The sequence below is a fragment of the Centropristis striata genome, chromosome 20 (assembly GCF_030273125.1).
Source record: "Centropristis striata isolate RG_2023a ecotype Rhode Island chromosome 20, C.striata_1.0, whole genome shotgun sequence".
NCBI lineage: Eukaryota > Metazoa > Chordata > Actinopteri > Perciformes > Serranidae > Centropristis > Centropristis striata.
In genome coordinates, this window is record NC_081536.1 from 16,499,124 (window position 1) to 16,525,999 (window position 26,876).

At 38.3% G+C, this 26,876-nt stretch overlaps 2 protein-coding genes and 1 long non-coding RNA gene across 3 annotated transcripts; 1 reads left to right on the forward strand and 2 right to left on the reverse strand.

Annotated features, from left to right (window-relative positions):
• Nucleotides 1-760: 760 nt before the first annotated feature.
• LOC131993610 (uncharacterized) lies at nucleotides 761-2,414 on the reverse strand. The gene is made up of 3 exons (XR_009396330.1): nucleotides 2,219-2,414; nucleotides 1,748-1,847; nucleotides 761-887 (listed from the first exon to the last, which is right to left on the reverse strand). It is a non-coding gene; the product is annotated as an uncharacterized LOC131993610 (long non-coding RNA).
• A 4,087-nt stretch (nucleotides 2,415-6,501) lies between these two features.
• Nucleotides 6,502-10,017, forward strand: bnip4 (BCL2 interacting protein 4). The gene is made up of 6 exons (XM_059359592.1): nucleotides 6,502-6,716; nucleotides 7,134-7,305; nucleotides 7,419-7,479; nucleotides 7,625-7,731; nucleotides 8,329-8,478; nucleotides 9,418-10,017. The coding sequence occupies exons 1-6, from the start codon at nucleotides 6,674-6,676 to the stop codon at nucleotides 9,458-9,460; spliced, it is 576 nt and encodes a 191-aa protein (XP_059215575.1). The 5' UTR covers nucleotides 6,502-6,673; the 3' UTR covers nucleotides 9,461-10,017.
• Nucleotides 10,018-10,112: 95 nt separating this feature from the next.
• ppp2r2d (protein phosphatase 2, regulatory subunit B, delta) lies at nucleotides 10,113-15,639 on the reverse strand. The gene is made up of 10 exons (XM_059359587.1): nucleotides 15,462-15,639; nucleotides 15,191-15,265; nucleotides 14,604-14,701; nucleotides 14,335-14,500; nucleotides 14,101-14,213; nucleotides 13,834-14,011; nucleotides 13,560-13,724; nucleotides 13,043-13,212; nucleotides 11,908-11,999; nucleotides 10,113-11,773 (listed from the first exon to the last, which is right to left on the reverse strand). The coding sequence occupies exons 1-10, from the start codon at nucleotides 15,466-15,468 to the stop codon at nucleotides 11,494-11,496; spliced, it is 1,344 nt and encodes a 447-aa protein (XP_059215570.1). The 5' UTR covers nucleotides 15,469-15,639; the 3' UTR covers nucleotides 10,113-11,493.
• Between the last annotated feature and the right edge of the window lie 11,237 nt (nucleotides 15,640-26,876).

Consider the following 26,876-nt stretch of genomic DNA (forward strand, 5'->3'; position numbering starts at 1 on the left):
CCATGGATGATGTGGGATTTACTAAATATATATAATGTATCAACAAATTAAAGTTAATTCCTCCTTGGGATAGCCAATATACTTGTAAATCATTCATGCTTTCCTTTGATCCTATTTTAGCTCTTCTTTGTTTCTTGATACATAAACTAAGAAATTATATTGAGCCTATTAAAAGCATTTCATAAACACAATCAGTTTTCCAGGATATTTTGAACTTCTCTGACTTTCTTGTAGCAACAAGTGCCCGTGGGTATAAATGTGTAAGTGAGTGTGAGAGAGAGGAAATAAAGAAGGGAGTGAAAAAGTTAGAGGCTGAGCCGTTAGAAATAGTTCTATAATATGGCTCTTGCTTATCCGTCCTGAGTGACAAAGACTGTAAAGGGATAGTCATTTTTTTAAAGTAGGGTTGTTTGATTTAGGTTCAGTCAGTGTATTACCTGCAGTAGATAGAGGTTGCCACAGACCCAATTTGGAGAAGCAGGCAGGCGCACCAGCACTGAAGCCTGGATGGTGGCAGCAGCAAAATGTATTTTAGCTACCTAAAAAAAAGAAGAAACAAATCAATCAATGAATATCCGTTTAGGTGCACTCTATATTAAAGATTATTTCACTCTTTAAAACATCTTTATCAAACATTGATTTTGTTGCTTATCACCATCAAAATTTGAGCTCATCTGCCCTCTGTGAAACTCAACACACCATCTACAGCTATGCTTTTTACACTCTGCAGTGAATTCTCATTGATACCAAATTAAGCTCTGGCAAATCTCCTGCTCCGGACACCATAATTCTTCCTTAGCCATCTTGTCCTGTCTGTGCTATCGATCGTATCCATTTCCAGTCTGGCCTACTCTCCTGCTCATGCACAAGCTTCTGGATGATGTCAGCTACACACACTCACACACACACACACACACACACACACACACACACACACACACACAAAGTAAACACCAATTCCTGAGCTTACTATGATTGCACTTTATCTGTCCTCACCAGCCAGCTGTTGTGGACAACAATTCATCCCTCAGTATACTGACAGTTAACACACACCTACACACAGAAAGAGAAAGCTGTACCACACTATCAACTGGGACGTTTCTATGGGCTCTCAGATTTTCCTTTTACACCGCTGTCATTTATTGCAAGAGTGTCAACATGATCAGTTTTACCTCTTTCATGGTTAGGGTCTCATGCAACAATGCAAACCTAACCTGACTACTATCGTGGATGCATAAGTCACAATATGCTTACTTGAAATAAAAACATGACATGATCACATCATGCTGTGGTTAATACTTACAGTACAATATATATATATATGGATTTCAGTCATCAGTGCAAATTAATTTCTGCATATTTAAATATTACATGTTCTTTACAAGATAATATACTGTATGCTTAAAAATAAAAGATTAAAAGCCAAAATTATTAATTGTGTGTTGCTACATTTCTATAACTCAACAAAACGAATGCAAGGTAATCTGAGTGGAGTAAAATACACTCCATCTTTTATTTTTGACATGTTTTTAAATGTGCTCTCACTAAAATATGATGCCATTATTATTATGTTATGGGTATAATTCCACCTTTAAAAACATTTTGGTTAAAACGTGAACGTATTGTTTGAGTTTTGGAGTATTTAACAGATACATTTTTTTTTAATTTATGCAGAGGTCACTCTTACTACATATTTCAGTTGTAAGAGTTGATGTATGGATTCAGCTGAGTGTGTTGTGGCAGTTACCTCTTCTGGTCAGAATATGGTGCCTCGTGTAGCTTTGTCCAGGTGATATGTTTTGACAGGTTTCCCTATCTGAAGTATTAGAAATGCAGAAATCTGACTCCTGAAAAGGTAAATCAACATTTTAAAAAGGTATTCCATCTACCGCATCTCGTTAAAGATGTTGTTTGAAAATAACCGAACGTAGCAGTGTAGCTAATACAGTGGGGTTAGCTAGCTAAGTTTTTGAACGCTGATAACATCATTTTAAACGACGACCAATTGTTTTGAAACACCGATAACGACCATTTAGGATAGAGGGAATATAAAAAGATGGCCACTTGGGCCGAATAATACTTGAAATGTTTTAATTGACAGTACACGAATAACCTTTTTTGTAAAAGAAAAACTTGAAGCTTGACTTTACACTTGAGACTGTCTTGACATTTGTTTGATTAAGCATGTTTGAAAAACAAGTGGTTTGGAAAAACTTACCGGTATTTTGGACTCATCTACATATTCTTTAAAGAGAAATGTAATCCATTGGAGGTTCAATTGGTGACTCTAAATTGCCCGTAAGTGTGAATGACAGTGTGATTGTCTATATCTATATGCTCCAGCCCCCCGCGACCCGAGTGCGGATAAGCGGTTAACGATGATGGATGGATGGAACAAAATGTGACCGGTGTGCTTTATGCGGATAAACCATGGGATAAACAGCGTTAGCTCGTTCGTTTCCCAAGTTACTATCTAGAAATGGCAACCGGAAGTGACACACCTTCTTCTTCGATTTGAATTTGAGTATGACGCAAGCAAAATATGTGCACGCTTTTTTCGGGCTTGATGATTATATAAAATACGTGAAAATAAGGTTGATATCGTCACCCTGTTAATATTAATAATTGCCTTTTTTTCAAATGTTGCAGGAAACGCAAAAATCTTCACCAAAAGTGTAACATATGACATTTATTGATAATTTCACTCAAAAATGATGTAACAAAGGATGGCAATTGGCATAGTAATAACACTGCGTATGAATTATGTAACTTAAGAGAAATAAATTACTTAGTATAGGCAATTTTTTTGAACATGCCTTTGTGACTTAAGCAAGATATGGTAACACTTTATTTTGAAGGTGTCTACATGACAAGTATCATGAGCATTAATGTTACCTCAAAGTGTCATTAATGTTCATGACACATCCCATGTCATGTTTATGACATGCTCATGTCACTCTTATGTAGAAACCTTCAAAATAAAGTGTTACCATATCTTGCTTAAGTCACAAAGGCATGTTCAAAAATTGCCTAAGTCACATTTTATTTTGACTTAGGTGGCCGGCGTCATGAGGAGATGATTTAGGCAAAAAATGACTTAGGCAATTATTTTAACAGTGATGATATGGTTAAATAAATCTAGCAATGCAACCTTGAACCTTGGCATTGTCTGCTGGGTAGAAGAAAACAAGGATGTGTAACATTACCTATAGCTAACAAATTGTTTTTGGTTGAATATTAAACTTAGAAAATAGTTTGGCTATAAAGCTTTTTATTTTGCTAAGTAGTTATTCCCCTCGGATAACTGATTGGTTAAATAACCTGGAATGTCTTTAAAACAAGGGTTGTCCAACAAGCTGGTATTCATCAACAAAAATGAAGCTAGTAACATAGCTTAAATGTAATGCAAAATGATGATAACATGAGCATTGCTTATCAGCTAGGCACAATTAATTTCAAACAAATTAAAGCACTGAACGTGGTCTTGATTAATTTGCACTGAATTACCATTTATATGCATTATTGTAGTAATAGTACTATTGTATTCTTTATATTCCCCGCTATTTATTAATGCTGCACCTATTTTTTCTTGTGAAGGTTACAACCCAGTAGTGTTTGCAGCAGCTTTTGTGGAAGGTTTCTATGGAAATAATATTTGGCTGCTCTCCTTGATGTCACAGATGAACAGTGCACCACACGGGTATGTCTACAATAATCATCTCACTTATACGAAGCCTGTAAATATAGAGTCAAGACTGAACTGAGGGACATTCAATGAAGGGAAACATGAGGCCCAGGACAGATAGGCTTGAAGAGTTTTAGTTTGTTCTTGTGAAACATTGCACCATGACTACTGACCTCTTGGTCCTGGCATCAGCATCCTTGCATTCATGGATTTTTCTAACATGTGGCTCATTACAAAAATATAGTGAATGACGTGTAGCTTGTATCCTGAGTGAATGGCTGTGTTTCCTGTTTTTGTGCTGTTTGGGTGACTGATATTACTTTCTCAGTGATGGTAGATTTTATTATTGTTTGGGTTTTTTGCTTTATTAAATAATTCTCTATCTTGCTGATGTTAAAGAGGATGTGATTTTCTTTTGGTCTGAGACATTAACTCTGATAATAGTGGATTATCTTTTGTGATCGTTGATTGACTTCCAGATGGTAATTTCTGATTTAATAACCTGAAGGGGAGGGGACTTCCTTCCTTGGGGCTTTAGGCAGTATTTTTATTTTTGGTTCTGTCAAATAATACACACCATCCTACTTTTTCTTCTTGATTTAGATGAATACAGCTTTCCGTGTTTGAGCTGCTTTGAGTTTTAATTTATAGACTAAAGGTTTTACATTTCCATAATACCACTGAATGTATGAATTCAATGGTGGCAAGTGCCTGTGTTGTGTTTTTTTGTTTGTTATTTAATACCTGCTGTTCAATTACTGTATATCATTTATCAGATACTGTGTTGTACTCTTAAAAAAAGCTTGTTGTTAAAGCCAACTGGCACACATGAAATGGTAAATAGCTCAATGCAACAATGGAGAGGTATTATAAGACTGTACAATGCATCCATTCTGGTACATACGCCATCTGGTGAAAGCATTTTTGTAATGAGAGCTGGGATGTGGAGCGGAACACAACATTCATAACACTTATGAAATTACAGCCAATATTGCATCCATCATAAATTCTGACAGCACAACATGCCATTCTAAACAACACACACCAACAAAATATATAATAATATTTGAGATATTACCTTTGATAAATTCTTTATTGCTTATGTTTTCATGAATGTTTATTTAGTTGTTATTGAGCACCATGTATGTATTCAGTGTTGATTGAATCAACATCTTTTTTTTTCAGATTGTATGTTTCACCATATTGAACAGTGCTAAATGTAACAAGTAATAACACAAACCTCAAGAGGTTTGGTTATTTGAATATATGAGCATTGTTTTTAGAATGTAGAAACAAGAACATGTGGTTTCTTACACAATTTGCATTTTGCGAGTTGGATTGTGGCTCTTTTTTTGGCTGACATCCAGTAGTTCCAGTGCCTTACACCATGTTATAGCACTTACTCTCATGATGGGAATTTTGTTGTAGTGATTATTCACCCACACAATGCCACTATCTGTTAGTATATCTACTCTGAATTATCTATCTGTCTGGTTTGTGAAATCACTGGTATTACCATGTGCACTGTTGCAAAAGGCACCTTTTTCCATTACTGGAGTGACAATTTTAAATGATTCATCTTTATCAATATGTGTCTTCATGAGACTGTCTAGGTTTGATTGTTAATTCACCCCCTCTCAATACGGTAACAAATTAGAGAAAATGTACTCACTGATTACAGTAATTAGCCTGTAAACAATTACTTTCTGTTTAAACAAACAGCTTACAGGAAATTATTAATTGTGCAACAAAACCCAGATGGAAATTTAATTAATATTGCTTGTTTGTGCTTGCATGTTTTTTAGGAGGGAAATTGCAGTTAGAACTTTTTTACTGGTGACCCAAGTAAGTGTTTTGAAAATGAGCTCCTTGTATTCCAGTAAAACATGGTCTGCCAGCAAGGCGAACACACCCCAGAATAATAAGCCCCCTAAGTCGTAGAAATAATTACATTTTGCACGAATAATCAGTTGTTCTGATCTCCATGGTAGCAAACATAATTAAATTTGCCAGCCTCAAATTTGGAGGTGCCTCTTCAAAGACATTATGAACAATGAATACATGTGTTTTACCTTGTCAAAATGCAGCACATTGTAGTCTTTTGTGGAATAAGAAGTCAGTAGAGACTTAATGGTGAGTTTGTGTTGTTTGATGTCCTTCAATGCTCCTCAGGTCAGGGTTCAAAAAACAGTTTTTAAAAAAAAAATCAGAGCTATCTAGGGACAAAACGCTGACATGAAGACAATGCAATAGAAAGTGCTTGTGTAAATTCACCTTTTTATTTATTAAATATCACAATGACAGAAAAGCAGTCATTGGCAATGAAACTCATGTGTCAGGCTCCCTTCAGCAATGCCAGTAAAATGTGTAGAAAAAATAAAAAGATGTACACATAAAGTAATATAAATTAGATGATGATTGCAATGAGTAATTGTAATATATTTAGATATATACAGTGACTGTTCCTAAATCATGAATGTTATTTTAGCTCAAATAATTGCAAAAAGTGTGAGATGTGTGGCGTTTTTATCCCATGGTACTGTATATTGTATGAAGGGTTTGAAACACTGAGAAAAAAGGAGAGTAATGAACAATGAGTGCCATCTGCAGACAGGTGTGTGTAACTGCTATAATACGTAAGGTTCACCCTTAATGTAAAAAAAAAAAAAAAACAGACACGAGGAAACAAATCTGGCATACGAACGCAATGTCTTACCAAAGCTATTATGAGACTTGGCAATCATGTTTATTGAGGCTGTCGAGGAACTGTGTTCGGGCATGCGCGCTATTTTGGGTGTCAGGCAGGCAGCAGGCTTGGTCTGCGTGCTGTGCGAGCCAATCACATCTAAGATAAACACAATATTGCGTCATTGTTATTGTGGTAGTTGGAGCTTCAGCTGCTTACATAGATTTCGCCAGCATTCGCTTAGATTTAGGCCTGTAAAGCTGCGTTAACGAGTGGACCCACAAGACTATACCACCAGTACAATGTCGCTCCAAAAGGACGTTTCATCGGACGAGAGCTTGCAAGGTAAAGTATAATGCTTAAACAAGTAAACAGCGTGTAGCTCACTATTGTTTAAGCTAGCGGTAGCCAATAGTTAAGGCAACACGGGTTTAATAACGTTAAATTACCCAACTTTAACCAGTATAAAGCCTGAGCTGAGCAGGTGTCGAGGTAACTAGCTAACTAGCTATTTATAACTGCATCATTATATCGAGACGTGGAGAGACCAGAAAGAGGGCAGCCCAGTGCCCTAGTTAGTTAATCAGGCTTATCTGCAATGTTGCAAAATCAAAATGCCTTCAAGCCAAGGACAGTCCGTATCTGTTTATTGTTGTATCATAGCCCCTAGTCTACATGGTCCCCACAGTCTATATAGGTCAATACTACTTTACTGGATCCCAACAGAGCTAATGTGTAAAGACTCTGTGTTTGTTTTTTAAGGTTCATGGGTTGAGCTGCATTTCAGTGGAAATGGCTCTCAAAGTACGAGTCATCACGGAAGCCAGGAGCAAATCCCGACGTCTGTGCAGGAGAGTGACGTGGAGAAAATGCTGCTGGATGCACAACACGAGTCAGGCAGAAACAGCTCTAGAGGAAGCTCGCAGTGCAACAGGTTAGTGTGGAAAAGGGGAAGCTTGTGGTTTCATTATATGTTGTGCAATAAAGATAATACATGTGATCACAGATGTGTCTTTAGTGACCAGAGTGTTGTCTGCTTCACAACAGCCCACTCAGAGCCCAGACCCCCCTTCTTCTGTGGAGAGGCTCAGAGGCAAACAGCTCACAGGTATATTTGTTACAACCACTGACCTGTTTTAAAGTCTAAATAATTAATGTAGTTTTATGAAAGGGTTCATAGTTAATCAGTGTTTTTTTTTAAATAGCAGCAATGGCTGACTTATTGCTTGATTGTGTACCTTTGATATTTTTAGTCAGATGAAGACTTCCAAGAAAGAAGACGGGAAGTGGAAAACATGATGAAAAAAAATGCAGACTGGATCTGGGACTGGTCTAGTCGACCTGAGAACAATCCACCAAAGTATGTAGCCACCACTAATTTGGTAACTCATAGTATTAGGTATGCCTTTTTTTAGTTCAGAATCAGAATCATCTTTATTTGCCAGGTATGTGTGCACATACAAGGAATTTGACTCGGGTTTGTCTCTCTCTAATGTACAAAAATATAGAAATACAAATATTAAATATTAAAAAGAGGCAAAATAAAAAAAGACATTCGAAAAAATATGTACAAGGTCAAGTTGGTGAAAATGATGTACAGGTAGTGCAATGGTAGTTATAAAAATGTATTTTTATGTATGTATGTATTTTTTTGTTTTACAATTATAAAGCAAATTGTTGATGACTATGAACCACATGAATACAATTTTGATTTACAAGTTATCACTGCCGAAAGGACAAAAGTGATTGCAGTGATGGTTGAGCTATAAGGTATCGGTAATCATTATTATAAAACGTATTTGCCTAAGTATATTTATTTTATACCAGGATTTGTATTTGTAATTCATAGAATGAAAAAAGATGTCTGTGTGAGCTGAGGTATCAGTTTGACATTAGACTGGCGCTCATTGATTTTAATGTATTCACAACACTGAAATATTAATGTGCTCCTCTGTAGGGAGTTCCTGCTGAAGCACCCTAAGCGCTCGACCTCTCTCAGCATCAGGAACACCAGCGTCATGAAGAAGGGAGGCGTTCTCTCTGCTGACTTTCTGAAGCTTTTCCTTCCTTCATTAATCATTTCTCACATACTTGCTGTTGGCTTGGGGTAAGCATCATAATTTAATATCTAACTCTGGCAATATTACAGTATCTGAAAATTTAAAAACATTCAATGGGAACCTCTAGAGGAAATTGCCAAAGGAGCCATAAAAGAATGTTTTAAGGCCAGACTTTTGACCACATACCATTGATGTTTCCTCTTATAAATAATGGAATAATTTGACATATAGTTTAAAACATTTATTTATCATTTTTCAAATAATCCTACATGAAAATAAAGACCTGTTTTCCTACTGTTTAGAAACATTTCCAATGCAAACAGACCTTTAACTGCACCAACACAATCAAAGCAATTTAGCGGTTGTCTAGTGTTTGTATTAAATTGCTTGTATTCAGATTTTTGGCAGTGGAAAAATAGTTGTATTTACATTATCATTATGCCATAAATCTTGATTTTGGTTCTATGACCCTCTTACATATGCAGAATAGAAGAGAACCATATTACCACAACACAAAAAGCAGTTCCAAAACCAAATTATCCAGTAGCCAGTGGCTGCCTTTAAGGTTTCTTGTCTTCAGTGTTTAAGATTTATTGGAAAAACCGTAAAAGTCAACCACTAATATGGTCGTGGCTTTGCTCCTAACCCTGAGCGTCTACAGGCAACTCATTTTGGTTTGGGGTGTCCCAACTATTTTGTATTTTAAAAAAGCAGAGAGTATAACTTGCTTTCTCAGAAATTTGGTTTAGTATCAGTGGTCTCTAGAGCACTTCTCCATTGAAAAAGCATATGATTGCATGGATGTTTTTTTTTCCTAGTGAAAACCCTATGTAGTAGAGAGATTAAATACTATCTTAAATGCATTTATAGTAATATATATATTTTATATTAGATTTTTTTTATTTAAAAAAAATGTACCTTGTGTTTTTTGTATATATTTTTCTCTCAGCACCATCTCATATGACATTTGTCTCTCTTCTTTTTAGGATATATATTGGGAAGCGTCTGACTTCCCACAACACCTACTAAGTAGGATGATGTTGTGTTGCGACACCTTGTCACCTTGAGGTGACCATCTTGGCATGCCTTAAAATGGGACCTTCTGAAGATTGAGGGAGATATGGCCATTTGACACGGTCCAATTTAATTGAGTGCCCAACTTAGTTCACTCATACCAGCATGGGGAGTTTAGGATCAGTCATTGCTGTTTCATGGTGTTTACTCTGAACACAACAGTGACCAATCCTGTGCTCCTTGCTGAAGTCTCTGTCCTGGCCTGGAGATGACTGTTTTGCTGCTTCCTGCTCCTTAAATCTGCACGTTAGGGAACTGATATATTGTACGCCATTGCCTTTTTTCATTTTGCAATGAGAAATCACTTCATTTATTTTTTTTAGAGCAGCTGTGGAGAAAGGAAATTGTTGTGACTTGTATTTTTTTTGTCCAAGGGATCATTAGCCTAGTGTGTACGTGATTGCATTCATTGCTGATGCTCCATTTGTGCAATTGTAAATCTGATTATAAGAAACTAAGCACTGCTACGGTCCATTTTGTTTATCCTACACAAAATAAAAGCTGGAAATACACATATGGCCCTGATGGATTTATTAACGTGTAGAAACATGGATTTATCAAAGGAAAGGACCACATGCAGATGAACACAATTAAAATTTTATTGAACTTTGGTCAAAATAATAAACAAGTGAATACATTGCCACCATGTTATGAATCAATGGACAAAGACAATGCATTATTATGTGTTTGTTTTAATGTCATCAGTATATGTTTTGTGTAGTCAACCTTCATTTCTGCATTCACAACTACGGAGATAAGATCCACATTTGCAATACGCGGTTCAAATTTGGGTGACATCTCTAATAAATGAATAAGGGCACATGTATGAGGCCTGTCTGAATTTCCTACTTATTACATGATTAGGAGGCACTCTATCACATAAACTGTATGGTGTGCAATTTTCCTCCTTTGTATTTTCATAGACAGCCACATATAGCAGCAGTATATGAGGACATAACTCTATAAAATAGGATTTACAAATAATGCACATGAGGTTTGTAAAACGTTTGGGGACATAACTTGTAGCTGTCACTGATAGAAGTAGGTATTAAGGCTGCAGATTCCCTTTGTCCTGGGCCCCATCTTGTGCCATGTAGTTTCCAGCCTGCATCCTAAAACATGGTCAAAAATTAGAAATGAATCTCTTGACACAAACACATTATCAGTTGTCTCCAACAGTGGTTCTGAAACCGGTAGCCCCAAATAGTATTTCCGTAACAAGTTTGCTTGAGATCTGCTCAAAGACAGTGGTGTGACTGGACATTTTTCCACCTCTCTACAACATAAAAACATGCAAAGCAATAAACATGTTTTAATACATACTTCTAAATTTAAAAACACATCTGTAGTTTTAGTTTCTTTTATTATGTGGATGACAAGGTGTACTTGAGTAGATACAGTCAGTGAAATTATGTCACTGTATTGACTGGGGTAAAGTAAGAGGAGGGAGGGGGAAGAAAAGAAACAAGTCCACTTTCGAAATTCATGGCCTCTTCCACCAGTAGTTTGGCCTGAATACGTGGCCAATGGGGGAATGTTACAGTTAGGCTTATTGGCCATTAATCCGTGCTTCAGAGGGCCCAAAATCTTTGAGATGATGTTACAACTTTGACAAGACGTCATTTTAAGGGCTTCCAAGAGTTCTGTCGTTAAATCATGAAATGAAGGCTTAAAATGTCAACACAAACACCAACGTTCAAGAGTTTGACCTCTAGGGAGTGCCATTCCGTCAATTAGACCCGAATTGGGCTTTCTGGGTCAGGGGGGCATGTTGATTGCCCTGGTGCCAAAGGCAAAAACAACCTAAGCTCAGACTCAAAATAAAACAGGCCTATGGATCAACCTCCTGTGGCAAAAAAAGTAGACACGTGCTTTCGAATTCTTCACCAGGAGGACAACGAGGCTGTTTCTTCTTATACAGATAGACAAGTAGTAGGCTTAACTACACAGGTACGGTAAAAGCCCTATCCTCTGGAGCCCCAAATCTTCTAGTTGATTTTGTCCTGGAAAATGTACAAGTTGTTGGTGGCTGCCACAGCTATCACGTTATCTTTGGGGTGCCAGGCAGTGTGGAGGATCTTCTTGTTGAAGTCCAGGCTGTCCACGCTGATCTCATCCTTCTTCCTCTTGCCGCCAGTAGACACTTTGCGCGGTTTGAGCGTAGCCCGTGGTTTGCTGCTCTCCCGGGATGCCTCCAGTGTGATGTCCCGCCTGGTGTTGCGGTCAAACATTCGGAAGAAGTTGTTGTAGGAGCCGGTCATGATGGCACTGAGAGAGAGAAAATCAATATGATTTAACTTAAAAATAAAAGCAAAACACATTGTTGCAAGTCACTTACATCAAATCTGCAATACACTACAAAAGAAACCGCTAAAAATGCTTTACTATGCAAGGAAACGTACCTGTCACTGCCATTCCAGCAGCACTCAAACTTGTCAAAGATGCAGTCATTTTCATACAAGGAGCAGAGCTTACTGCGAAGGTATTCATGGACCTGAAAGAAAACACATTACTTAACCTAAATATTCACTTGAACATCACATCTTCATCTACATGGATATAGTTTAGGCATACTTGGGCTCACTTAGCTAATACAATACAGCACTGATTGCCGACTTTTTTAACAGTTTCTGTTTCGGAAGTGAATTTGCCATTCATTTACTCCATTGACCATTCAGAAAATACTTATATAAAGAATCTTGTGCCTGGAGCCAAGCCAACCAACATAAACAATCAGAAGTGGCAGCAGCAGCAGCAGCAGCAGCATGGGCTAACTCACTACCCATTCTCTTAGTTCACAGGACCTGTAAACATTTCCATGTTAACAGCGAACCCCTCCAATCAGCAATGTTGCTGTTACACCTTAGGATTTTGTAGTGTAGTGTAGTGTAGTTCTTCTCCATGACATTGCAAATAAAACAAGTTTTTCTTAAAACAAGGTTGATTTCATACAGTCTTGTGACTTCTACGGAAGCACTGACATTGTTTCACAATCTCACAGCTTGTGGTAAGTCTACCTTGGATGTAATGGCCAATAATCAAAATCCTGATTCAGAATGTAAATGGGAATTTCACTTTCAGAACCTCACTATTGAGCGCTATACTTGACCAGAATATTTCACTTTAACAGTTAATAGTTCTGCTCATGATTTTTTTAACAGACCTGCCCTCAGACTGCTCCGCGGCTCACAAGAAACAAATGTTAGGCTACTATTTTTGTGAGTCACAAGGAGCTTGCATGCCATTTGTTAAATGGAGCATATCCTTTTGCATTTGTCTGATCTTTTCTTCATCCTCATTTTTATATAGCCACTTCATAAGAAAATTTGTTTTCCCGAAACTGAGGTGAAATGAATATCTGGATTTAAAATGAAAATGAGCAGCTGCAGCACAACAGGGTTCTTGTTATATTCTTTTGGGGAAATCCAGATGTTTCATGGAAATTAACCTTAATCACAAAACTACACTGTAGTGCTTATTTTGTTCTCACACAGGGTTAATCTTATATTTAAAGACTAGAGAAGTATGCTTATGCACCTGATACGTCTCCACTGGCCTGTTCTCCATGTTGAGGTCCCAAACTTTGACGGAGAGGTAGTCACGTGTCATCATGTAGCGTCCGCTGTGACTGAACTTCACGTCCGAGATGGAGGAGATGATCTCAGAGAAAAAGGATCGGCTGCTTGGATCCTCTGGCTCCTCAAAGACTGTAAAAAATTAAAATAATCAGTTATTTCCATGAAGTTATTCCCAGCAAGTCGTTTAGTTTATCCAAAAATACCAGTTACTATATTCCAGATTTTTAATTTACCAAAAGCTTTGTTATTTCAGAACAAAAGTTTAAAAACATTTTTTTAACCCCTTAACATTATTAATTTATAGTTATGAACAAAATGGCGGAAAGCAGGATATCTTAATATTAGATAAACTGTTGAGCAAAGTCTGGCACTTTTTTCATAAAGTACTTAGTCTATTAAAATTTTGATCACCTCATTTTCCAGTGATTAGACTAATTATTGACCAAACATTTCAGATTTACAGTGGCAGTACTTACACTTTGAGTGCCGATCGCAGAGTGCAGCTGCTCGCATGTCACACAGGCGGATGGTGCCTTTGCTACTGCTGTACACAAATACATTGCATTGGTGTGGATGGCACTCAGCAGCTGTGATTACTTCTGTCAGTTCCTCCATGTTGGCGGGCTTGATGTCTACAATATCTGGGAACACACTGTTAAGGAACAACAGGCTTATATTTCTTTATGATACAGACTAATGGCCTTTAAGAAACATTTCTAATATCAGTTTCCTGATGAAGAAAAAGGATACTAAAACTTCTGTCTGTGATTTCCAAGTGCCATAGATTTATTCTTAGGTCATCTGCGGAGAGGTACGTTTCATGATCACTATTTACAGAAATGGAATTAATGTGATAGGTGTGCGCATTTGCAAAGATCCTCCGTGGGCTTGCTTCTACCATGAGATCCATTGGCATCAGTACTGGAACCTGCAATATACAACATGCAAGATTTAATAAAGAATAACAATTAAAAGTCATGTATGAAAATTAGACAGGTGTGACACGAGTAGTCATACCCGTAAAGAGGTGATTCTAAAGGGGTCTCTGAGTCGTCCGTCTTCATCTTTGAGGTTGTAACCTTCTGCTCTTTTATCTCTTTCACTTATTTTCCACAATTTGATAGTTTTATCTGCAAAAACCCACATAGAATTTTAAAATTTACAGGTGAAGAACAATTATCTGATCAAGATCGAGTAAACTGAAATCATAACAACAAACAATCAAAATAGATTAAAAAAGTAAATTCTTACCATTTGTCGAAAGTAGAAAGTGAGCAGCATTTTGTTGGGGTAGCCATCTTATTTTATTAATTTTTTCCTCAATTTCTAAACTTTTCAAATAGTCAAATTCTGGCTCGTGACTCTGAAAAGTGCTATAGACGTTGTACTCCCCGCGCAGGTGTGGACGATTCTTTGACTGAAAGCAAACATAAGCCACAGGTTATATACATTATTACTGCACAACAGTAACCTCTGACACACTGTTGATGAAGATACTCATCATTCCCTTTTAGTCTTACCTCCTGTTCATGTTGAAATATCACTACTCTGCCTCCTTTATCTCCAGTTGCAAGCAATTCTCCAGAATAGTTGAACTCAACTGTTGAGATTATGTCAGCTGAAAAATGGACACAAATCAGAGTGAATCACACTGGATAGCTGACAGCTAGAATCATGCTACTGTGTTACACTGCAGACTAAATCTGCTTTCAGAGACAGTTCACTGAAATGAATCAGCACGCACACTGACAGCCAAACACGTACACCCATTCATGTATGAATGAATGAAAACAAGCATGATGTCACTCGACAATTTATGGACGCAGCACATTGACGTCATGGACACGGTCGCTCCCCTTTAATAGCTTAGCCTCCACCTAGCCTACAGCTAGCTAGCGACAAACAATCATTTACAGAGGAAAGGGCGTTTGTGCAGCTGGTCCACAATCACACGCACACATATCACGACAACAGTCTTGCATTGAAACCAGTGCGACCACGTAGCTATCGTGCATCTCATGTGAAGCCCACAGAGCATCATCATTAAACCATCTAGCTAGCTTCCCAGCGCTTTAGCCTAGCCGCCAAGCTAACGTTAGCTACATACCTTCCGCAACATCTTCATCTATCGCTCCTTTCACTTGAGAGAAACACCACTGGAAATCATTTCCTCCTGCAACTCCTGTGAAAAGAGCACATCGTTAGTTTGTATCTGATTCCGCGTTCAGTCTGACGATTAAATGACCTGACAGTGACACAGTTTGACAACTAGCAACTTAGCTTTGCCAGCGCTAACGTTGGCTAGCTAACTTGCAGATTCAGGCCATCACACACACCAAGTGAGGTGGGTCCTTTTCCTCCCTTCAAAAGTAGCTTACCCGCCATTGCTTCATGTAGCAGCTTTTACTGTACACGGCTTCCAAAACCTAATCAACCAATGCGGCTTGCTCGGGGAAATAGATAGCATCCACAATCAGTGTGAAGACTCGGGTCCAGATCTGTCAAGACCACGGAAATTATCCGTGATTTTTTTCTTCCAAAATGGCGCACAGTACATGGAGAAATGACGTCATGCACACATGCCACATCCTGCTCCATCCATCCTCCAGAGCATCATGTTAATAACTGTGCATTCAGTCTTTATTCCCTTTGCGTGGAGCTTTATTTCATCACGTCACATATTATTACCTGCTTATACAGCCTGCTGAAGGCAGTTCATCCTCTGATTGATGGGACAAATGACATTTACTCATCAGGATGTTGGTATTATATAAAGTTGAGCGCAATCAAAATAAATTAAATAGATACATTACAAGCAGAAACTGTAGGGATTTCTTTTTCTAGTCTTATCTCCATTGCCCAGCTATATATGTATACATTTGCACAAGATAACTAATTACTAAAGCTTTTGCAGAGATGCAAGTAGAGCACATAAACTTCCATCAACACATTCAACCAATCATGATAAAAGTTTATTTTCTTCCCTTTGGTCGTTGAGGATGTTATATACAGAGTGTGCCCTAACTCAAATTGTATGACACCTTGCAAGTACCCTGGCTTGTATTATATGGTCAGTGGGTGACATCTAGTGGGGGAATGATAGAATTCCAGTTGAATTTTATTGGGTGCCTTGCACCTCTATGGGTAATAAATTGAATGTACATCATTCTTCAGTCCCTATTTCACACACACACACACACACACACACACACACACAGATACCATGCATATACAACACTACACTTGATACAAATACTTTGTGAATTTGCAAAGTTCAGAAAAACATTTTTGTTTCCCATTTTGTTTCTATCTATCTATCTATCTATCTATCTATCTATCTATCTATCTATCTATCTATCTATCTATCCATCCATCCATCCATCCATCCATCCATCCATCCATCCATCCATCCATCCATCCATCCATCCATCTATCTATCTATCTATCTATCTATCTATCTATCTATCTATCTATATGGATTGATTCAGTCTACAAACCAAACTTTTTCATTGTACGCTGTCAGTCTTTCTTTTTTTTATCTCTTTTTTTTTATCTATCTCTCTTCAACTGGTAGCTATCACTTTAGGAAACAAACTTTTCAAACCAGGTTCAACCCAATTCTGCTCAGAATCTGTCAAAAGTGATCCCACTTATGTGCATGTCTCTATTTTTCTGAGCATGTGCTCAAATCACAGGGCAAAATATATATTTACAGAAATAGATGTTGGATCTGTGGTAGTTGTTTTTACTTTTAGGCTTATTTTTCTGTAAACAGCGCTCTCTGAAGGGCTGGGCTTGTCAAGAATTGGGAGGAGAAGGATCACCCACAGGGGCTGATTGTGCAAGAAAAAGAGTCACATTCCAAAAAAAATAGAAAAATAGCAAATGCTGATGAAGTGTAAGAATATATAATATCTGGGCCACATTTCAGTGGATAAAATAGAATAAACAGATTTTTTTGCAAATATTTTCTTTTTTTTTCTGTCTGTCTTAGAATAGTTTAGTGGCCGGAAAATGGTCACATGTGATTTTGAAGCTATCCAATCACCTATACTGACTTTAAGTAACTATTAGCTCTAAGCTACACAGTGTTGTTGTTACCTCCATAGTGCTTTTAAACATTATTTGTTTGCTGCATCTGCAGTTTGTCCTGGAGGTGGCAAATGAACAAACAGGGATGCACCCAGAAAGACCTGGGCCAGATCTCACCCAAACCTTCTCCCCGGCATCTCCGGAGCTCTACAACCCTCTCATCACTCACACAGCGTCTCTTGGGGAGAAGCAGAGCAGAGGCCTAGAGGTTAGGAAGACTATACCTATATCTATCTGTATCTATATCTATATATCAAGCTGGACCAGCTTGTACCTGCAGCATAAGTACACATGGATTCTGTACAACAGCATAGAGAAAGGACACAAGAATGTGACATTATACAAGCTCACGAGGCACACATTTTTATTTGTGTAATCAGTCTAAACGATACATTTTTACAAATGTTACAGAATCATTTCTTTCAACAAAGTCAACAACAGTAAACATTTAATACCAACTTGTGTATCGATCCCACTTGTAGTTAGCAGATGTAGGAATGTTCACTTTTAATTAAAGATAGATATTTCACCAGTGTTTTGTAAAACCATCATTATTTTAAAAACCACTTGAACCTCTAAAACATTGTTGACTTCCACATGAGCAGCAGCTCTGTGTAGTTCCACGCAGCACTAAATGGGTTGGCAGAGTTTTTGACTTTTACAGCTTTAACCTCTGACTGAATAGATCAAATTGTGTGTAGCTATTTGATAAGGCAGTGAACACATTATTTTCTGGTCCATGTGTGTACAAACTCTTGATTTAAAAACATTTAATAGTGTGGGTTTATATACTACACTAATGGCAGGATCAGAATACTGAACACAGCACAAAAGTGATTTAAACAAGTGTTTTTGAATTTAACTAGCATTCTAAAATGTGTGGGAAAAGAATAGCTGCCTTCACTAATAGTACACAATTAACAGCATAATACACTGTTTATATTCACCATCACAGTGTGAAGGAGAAAGAAAGCCTAATTTGTGATTTAATAAACCGTACAGCTTAATTGTTGTGTACATTCGATTTTTCACATTTTTACAAGTTCCGTGTTGTGACTGTGTGTGTGTGTGTGTGTGTGTGTGTGTGTGTGTGTGCGTTTGTGTGTGCTGCCGTGCCGTAGCTTCATCAGGTATAAGGAGAGGTGTTGACTTTATTCCGAGCCTCCAGTAACACCACTGACTCTGATAGTTCCCCATCCCTGTGGGAATTCATTATAAGACAGCTAGAGGCTGCTTGTGGATGGTTACTGTGCTGCCCGTATGTTAACTTGTCGCTATCGCGCAAGGCAAACATGTGGTGCAGCTGCTTTCTCTGGCTGTGGGCAACCTGGAGAGATTGATTGGTGAGCCTTCTGTTTTATCCAGGATCAGGGCCACATTCAGTAGACATGGTGCCTCCGGAGAAGCAGCCATTTTCCCCAGAAAATATGGCTCATTACCAGCACAGACAAAATGAAGGTATATTGACTTTTTAACATCTTACAACATACCTATTCCTGAGCCGTTTAACAACAAGCATTTGTCTTCCGGAAATCTTTACTTTATTTTATTCTCATGTAACTGAATACAAAAACAGTCATGATTTTAACATGAGCTCATCAAGTATCTTTTAACACAATCAAACATTGCTTCTGTCTTCATCTATTCCAGCTTGAATTTGCACTCAGAGGCATGCATGTAAATACCAACACACATGCGTTTGCACCCCGCACACACAAACATACCCTTCCCCCCACATTTGGTCCATCAGACAGTTTTTAACACAAACCATTGGCCAGTGGATGTGTCTGCACTGCTCAGGGGCATAAGCTCTGTCCAGACCCTCAGTCTTAACTCTCTCTCACACAAACACACACACACACACACACACACACACACACACACACACACACACACACAAACAGCAAAGACAAACACAATCAATTATTCAAGACTCTTGTTTTGGCTCATGTGTTTTTTTTCTTATTATTTCTGTTCTGTTGTTTCTATAGCATCCTCTGGCAACCTAACAGCCAGGAGGCCCGATGAGTGAGATACGAGGCCTGATGACTTGAGGTCTGTGTATGTCTTTGTAATTTAGATGGCAGAGTATAATTTGCATGCACAGCCTTCAACATTGTCTCATTGTCTGAAGGAGATTATCCTTGCGGCTTTCCACAACTGAGGGTTGCCAAAGACCTGGCTTGGAAGACAAACCTTTGTCTCCTTGTTTATTTCCCTCATGAGTGGAAATTTTCAGTGTGGTCATTCAGCGTAGTTAAACCTAGCACTGAAGCACTCAAGTGTAAATAGCATCTTTACTCTGCATTATTTCTCTATCAGTTGAACCTCTTTGGTAAAGCTCGACACTTACACATGTAAGACCCAGTATATGTTTTACATACAGGGTCTGTCATACTTCAGTGTGCAAATTTGTGCACTAGATGGCACTATGGCACTTATTATTCAATGCCAATAGATAATTTCCATTTTGGAGGATAAAGTGTGTGCTGCTGACACAAGTAATGATCACAAACTGCTTGTTTTCCCCGAGCTGATGTTGATACTATCATGAAGAACTCCGTAAGCGCTCGCATTTATTAATAACTATTTTGACCTTTTAAGAACAGATGAATTGTTTTGATTTTGGCTGCCATAGTTTTAGCCAAAATATAGATATGAAAATAGTAAATTGGAGTAGTGTAAAAGTTTTCAGTTTATCTCCAGGATTGTTCTATCCAGACAGATTCAGATATATTTTTTTAAAGCCTGAAGTGAAAATCAAACAAAATACTCTCTCGAATCAATGAAAACAGAAAAGAATCACATTGAGGGGATATATTAGATGTGAATCCTTGCAGCAATGATGTCCTTGTAACAGATCATATTGTAAATAAGATGGGTTAAATTGCACTTGTAGCTTCCCTTCAAACAGTCAGGCTTATTCTCTCGGGGGGACAAGAGAGTGCTGCAGACTCTTCCTCTAATAACGCAAGACAATGAGATCCCAGCTCATAACATAGGCCTCCACTATATAGAACAAGTATTGGGGGCTTAGCAGCTAATAAAGTGGCAAGTCTTCAAATCCATGTCAGAAGAGCAGAGTGCCACAGGGACCTTTCATAACACTTGTATGTGCAGGTTCAACTGCAGTGTAAAGGTTACACATCCACATTGCACTGATCTAACCTGATGAGTTGCCTTAAGCCCCACAAATTTCAAGGCTGTGTTTCTTATTTAAAGAAGCAGAAGTGAATAATTCTCTCACTCTCTACAGGATGACAGGAGCAGACAGGAGTGTGGAATGAATGTTCGAGATGCAATACAAAATCTACCGTGTAGCCTCCGCTCAATTAAGTCTGCACGATGCAGTGACAACATTCAAATCTCTTTTTAGATTTAATTTAATTTTGTTTTATACCTGATAAAGCTTGTTTTACCACATATTTAGGGTAATTTTATTTCATCAAAATGAGCAAAAAATTAAAACACACATCAATTTTGTTAATTGAATCATGCTGCCCTTTGAGTTCACAAAACGCAGTCTGAGTAATTAGCCTTGATTGCCTGGTCTGTGTTTCATAAATGGTCTCTCCCGCTTTCTCTCTAGTGAACCTGTCCTTCACTTGAGCACAGACACTCCTCCAGCATTTCCACCCACTTTGTTTGTGAGTCTTTGATCCACAGTATTCCAGTTAAAGTTACACCCATGTGCTGCAAGTTGAAACTTTCAGCATTGTTGCTCAGGGGAACCTTATACCCGTGGCGCCTTCTGCTTTTGTCCTTCCCTTTAGCAACAGAACTCTCCTATGGTCCCGGACAAAAGACTACTCACGACACCATTTTATGATCTCTGTGATGATACCGTTTCCTTCTCCTGCTCGCATGTTACCTTGGTCTGCTCATCTAATCCGAAATGTTAATGTAAAAAAAAAAAAAACATCATTAGGTGTCCTCCCTTGAGACAGTTGTTGATTTGAAGCAATATGATGTAGTAAGAGAATCCTTTATCTTAAGATTTTAACTGCAAGCAAGGAAACCAATTTAAATCAGTACTTTTTTCTATATGGTGCACAGTAACATAAAAATGTAAGAGCAGATGCCACCAAGTTGATAATTGAATCATAAAAAGCAAAACTCCAATTTCAGTTTTTTTGTTTTTCAATTAAATTGATGTGCCGGACTACACTCATAATGCTTATTGTGTTCGGTGGATGATTATGTTTGTGCACACATTTTCATAACGTGCATTTAAATTTACATGTGTGCTAGAACTACACATGCATGTTAAGCCTAATTGAACTAAGAATTATAACCATTTTCTATAACAATATAATCTGGTATATAAAACACTTAAAGGCAAGGACAACAAATACAGTGTATTAAAGTGCAGTGTAAAGTGCTGCAATGTCTTGCCTCTCCAGTCTGTCTAATCACTATGTGAGTGAAACATTCATGGTACACTAGATCAGTTCAATATTTAATTTCTCAACAAAGACTACATGATGGAACAGATGCTCAAACTTTGTATGTTTCTCAGGAGAGCAAAACTCACTTTCATGGAAGCTATTGAGTACAGAGATTGTGATTGTGTACAAGCTTTGTGTTGACTTCTTTGGGCTCTTCACCTATGCACTAAACGTACAGTCGTGAATAAAAAAACAAAGATGTTCAAACAAACTAAGTGTGCACAGTGAGTCAAACCACGGACTGAATACATCAGTTGTTTACATCCAGGGGCACTAAAAAACTCATGTGTGGAACCACATTAGTGATGCACCAAGGTTTGGCCTTTGCCTCCATGTCACATTTCAAGTGAAAATTTGACTTGGCATGTTTACATAGGATTTCTTCATCTCCCTTTTAAACCCCTATGGGCAAACTGAAGGTGAGGGGAACTAAGATTATTATCCCCCGTTTCTCTGAGGAGCTTTTCTTTATGCACACCCTCGCAGATGTCGACATTTGGTTAGGCGGTGTACATAGAAGCCCCAGATTATCTAGCGCTTCAGGAAGTCTGTTTAGCTAAAGTTAGGAGTGGTTACTTTCCTGCACCTTCCTAATTTACCCTTGCGTTTTGTAACCTGGAGACCTTACCGTGCTTAGTCATACATCTGTGTTAAAGAGTGTGTAAGGCAGAAATATTGGTGATTGAATATTGCTGTCCATTCAAAAGCAGAGGTCTTAGTTTTAATGATGTTCACATCAATAGACTCTACTTGTGCAGACCTAGTCACAGGAAGCGTAACAGATGGTGTACTATATGTCATAATGCTATAAAATCCAACAGGAATTGACAATTGAAATCCCACCCTGGAGTTTGCCTCTTTTAGCTTTGGCATAATCTTCTCAGGATTTCAATTGCAAAGTCAAAGAGAATAGTCTAGCACATGGGGACTAGTTATCTGGGGCAAATGCGGTCTAAGGTTGACAATGCAAAGGCTATGTTTATGTGCATCACACTTGCTATACTGAATGTTTCCCAGAGTGCAAGAACATCCTCCCCTGAATTCTATTCCTCTTCCCACGTCCCAGTGCTGCCGTGGAAAGTAGGCCAAGTGAGCACCAGGGCGTTGCTTTTTTAAGATGATCAGTTTGTCAGTGTGTTTTTGTGTGTGCTCAGGACGGCTATTCATGTGGCTTGACTCTGTAGAACAAAGACCAGCATTATACAATTTGCAGCACTTCCAATAGCAGGGAAAAAGGGAGAGGTTGGAAAATAGGGACAGGACAAGTGTGGATGAAACAAAGACAAAAACTGGCTTGTACTCTAATTCATTTACTTCCTCTTTTCCACCTCTTTGTTGCAGCAAAAAGGTCCCTTGCCAGTAACACTCCTCTGCAGGATCATACTGTACTCTAGCTGGCGTGGATTATTTTTAGCTATTGCTGTGCAGCTTTCACCTTGACTCTCTCCATCTTGACATCATAATTAACATTTCTGTTAATAGTAACACAGTTCGATATTAATAAGGATTTCTGACTGAAATCAAAATTCAGTGGCTAATGAATTATACTGCATTGCTCATATATGAGACTGCTTGCCAATCACCATTGAATTTGTATCGCCTTAAGGTTTGTAATCCCTGCAGGAGTAAATTAGAGGCGCTGATGCAACATGTAGAAAATATACATTTTGATATGAGTGACTTGGGGATTATTGGACTCCTGCAGGTGGTGCAGCATCACTATAAGTTGGCAAAAGCTCCATCACAGGGGTCAACAGGCAAATTAAAGTTCTCCTGAGTATTGAGGGAAAGGCTGCTGCTGCCTGTGTGGCCATGCACACGCACATGCGCGTGAATAAAAAAAAAAAGCAGCAAGGTTAAAGCTGATGCCTCCCGTTTTGGAGGCCACATTACCCGATGCAACATGTGCCCATATCATACTTACTGATGAGATTTTTAAATGACCTTAAAAGTCAGATTTTTGCACCCGTTTTCCAGAGTCTGTTATTTTTTTTATTTATTATTATGGCGCCTATATTATAAGTTAATATAGAGCTGAATAATCACATTTGCCTCACTTCCATCAATGCCACTGAGAAATGTGTTTAAATAAAGAATTTTAGACAGGCCCTCACAAAGCAGTGATGGACACCATCAGGACGGGGCTGCGTAAAGAGCGAAGGTATGCTGGATATTTGGTCATGTGTATTTTGGTCTAAATTTCCAGGGGATATTTTAGATGTTAATAGCCCTGAAGTGGTCTCGGTTTCTTATTTAATTTCTCTCGCCTTCTTTAAATGTAATTCGCCCACAGACTGCGCCGCGAGGCTCTAAACCGCGCAGAAAACTCTCTCATCATTTCCACAGCAGAATGGAAATGCAAATTGTGCGCACGGGCAATGCCCTTGACAGAACTCACCACTGCACACAATTAACATGAGCACTCTGACAGAAGTTAGTGACGAAATGTGAGGTCACAGCAGCTGTGTGTCAGATAACGGACACAGTTAAAAAGCATCAAAAATATACACATTTTACACCAGTAATATCATAGTAACAGTAATAATCAAGATAATTAAAATAATTGTTATAATGTGGCTTTTGTGAAAATTTAACTCCGCGTGGAAAACAATAACGCGCTCTTCTCCTCTTCATCTTTTAGCTCTATAAATCAAATTATTTATTTAATCACGTTTTTTTTTTTATCCCTCTGTGCAAATTCTTAAATAATTCTCACGCAAAATGTAATTTTATTTATTATTTTAGATAATTTCTCCTGAACATAAACAAGCATTTTGTGCCCGCTCGGGGGGCTGTGTGGGGAGGGAGGGGGTGTTAGATAAACCTATGTTGAGATTTAGCTATCTTGTCAATGAGGAACACAGCTGCCTCATATCGACACAATGATCTCAAGTGTAACCAACGAGGGGCGCTGTCCGTCTATCAGCTCTAACTACTTGACACGAACAGCCTACATGATTGATCTCATCACTCGTGGCCATTTGTGTTTTTACCCCTATAATTAAAAATAACGCGCAAAGTGCATTTTAATATAATATTTCAATATGTCATATCGAATGTGCATTTATTAGGCCCATAAAGCTTATTTAAACAAAGTTTGGAAGCAGCCTTTCATTGTAATGAGCTTTTAATTTTTTTATTAATTTAATTTAAGAAATATAAATAATGATAAATACTGTCAAATTCCTGACTTATTAGAAAAAATTAAAATACGCAAGTATAAAAGTAGATTTTTTAAAAATATCTACAGGTGATGTGAATTTTAAAACAAAGGCTTTAAATCTAAAAATACCAAATGTGATTTTTTTTGCGCGGTAGCACATGTCACACACACCCTATTAATGAAATAAATACGTAAATAAATACATAAAAGGAAAAATAGATTAATTAATTAATAAGTCAATAAATGTCCATTAAGTTCAGCCATATGCACAAAATATTATATGTCTAAATAGTGGAATAATATATAGTTGATTTTCTGTAAACAATAAGTGGGCTGACTGCCTGTTTGTTCCATATGGAGTTTGGAGTGATGCGTAACTGTAGGCGTATTTGATTAATATTTAATCGAAAAAAGATCACTTTAAAACAACCTCTACGATAAAGCCGTGAGCGAACTTGCTTTGCTGAGAGCTCATAAGATTTTTTTTTATTTTTTATATTCTCCCTTTTTTCCCTCTCCAATCAATTCATTAGGAAACAATGCAGGTGAGCATAATGAAAGTGTTGTCCCAATAAAGTGCATCGATGGACAGCTGGGCAGCGGCCGGCTGATTGACTTTGCCTTGACATCTGGGAGGCCCGCTGGCCCCTGGCACGCGTATAGGCTGATGTCGCCATTTACATGCAAATTTAAGGAGATCATGAGGGCCTCGCCCCGTAAATTCACACAAAAAAGAAGACGTCACCCTCAATACGGAGGAGGCTCGTCCCGGCGAGACGGGAGGTCTTTGGAAGTCACCGTGTACATTTTTATTGGGAGCCACGCGTCCCGAGGAGTTTGGTTTTATATCAATGGTCAGGCCCAAATCTTTGGGGGTTCACTCATTGTGGCCACTGAATAGAAGAATGAGATAACAGGCCCCCGTGTCATCAGCCGGTCATTTAAACGAGCTCAAAGATGCAGAGATGAGACACACTTTGCACTTGTTTCCCTGCATGTCATCCACCACTTACCTCCATTGAAAAACAAGCTTATTTTAGTGAGAAATAAGAAAAATGTGACTAAGATGCTCTAATTCCACGCCCGTGCAAAGTTTGCATGCACGCAGCCACTAAAACAAACGGGGATCAACATTTTCTTTTATTTTGATGCTAACATTTCACCTAATGATGGAGAGCGCATTTTCCACGGTGTAAGCCCACCACGCAGATGATCCCACAGAATGAGCTGAGACGGATTCAGGCTCCGCGCCTCAGTGTGTGGAGCAGCTGACTCCCTCTCTCCACGTCCAGATGGCTCCTGCACACAGATTTGCATTCATTTTCCTCTAATATCTTCTGAAATAGCGGGGCAGCTGCATTTGTTGTCAAATACGGTTTAAAACTCCCTTTCAGGACAGCATCGTTACCTACGTGACGGGTGTGGAGATCCATTTTCCTTCTCCAGTCAACAGTATCAGATCTAAGAGGATTTGTCTCAAAGTCTCCTAATTTGATAATCAGATTTAAATCGCCTTGGTGCGTGTAATCAGGGGTTAAGTTCTAATAAGCGACTTGAAACTGTGCAAAAAAAGCAGAGTGAGTTCTGTGCAAAAAAGATATTTGCAATCTCGGTAGAACAGACAAAAATATTTACAACATGCGTCTCGGTTTGTTTCATCTAAGAGGAAGAAGATAATTTTTTCTTTCTTTCTTTCTTTCTTTTTTTTTTTGCAGAGGCCCCCCTTTGAGTTTTTCCTCATATTTTCCCCCACAAATATAAACTTGGATTTCTCTTAAATAATATAAAAAAAGTAAAAAATCCACACCCTCATTTTGTGACTGGGCAATTTGGCAATAGATTGTGTAGAGGTGAAAGCAACAGCTTATAATTCACTTATCTTTGGCAGCAGCTATTAACCCTCAGCACCAGCTAGATAGATTGCTCAGGATATAGCACACATCTCTCTTCCTCGCACCCTCCTCCCCTCTCTCCCTCCATCCTCTCCTCCTTTTCACCACTAATGAACCGAATTGCCTGCTTGCCCCTCTCGGACAGAGTCGGACATGTAGGCAGTTGGCTCTTTAAAAATGATTAAGATGTTTCTGATT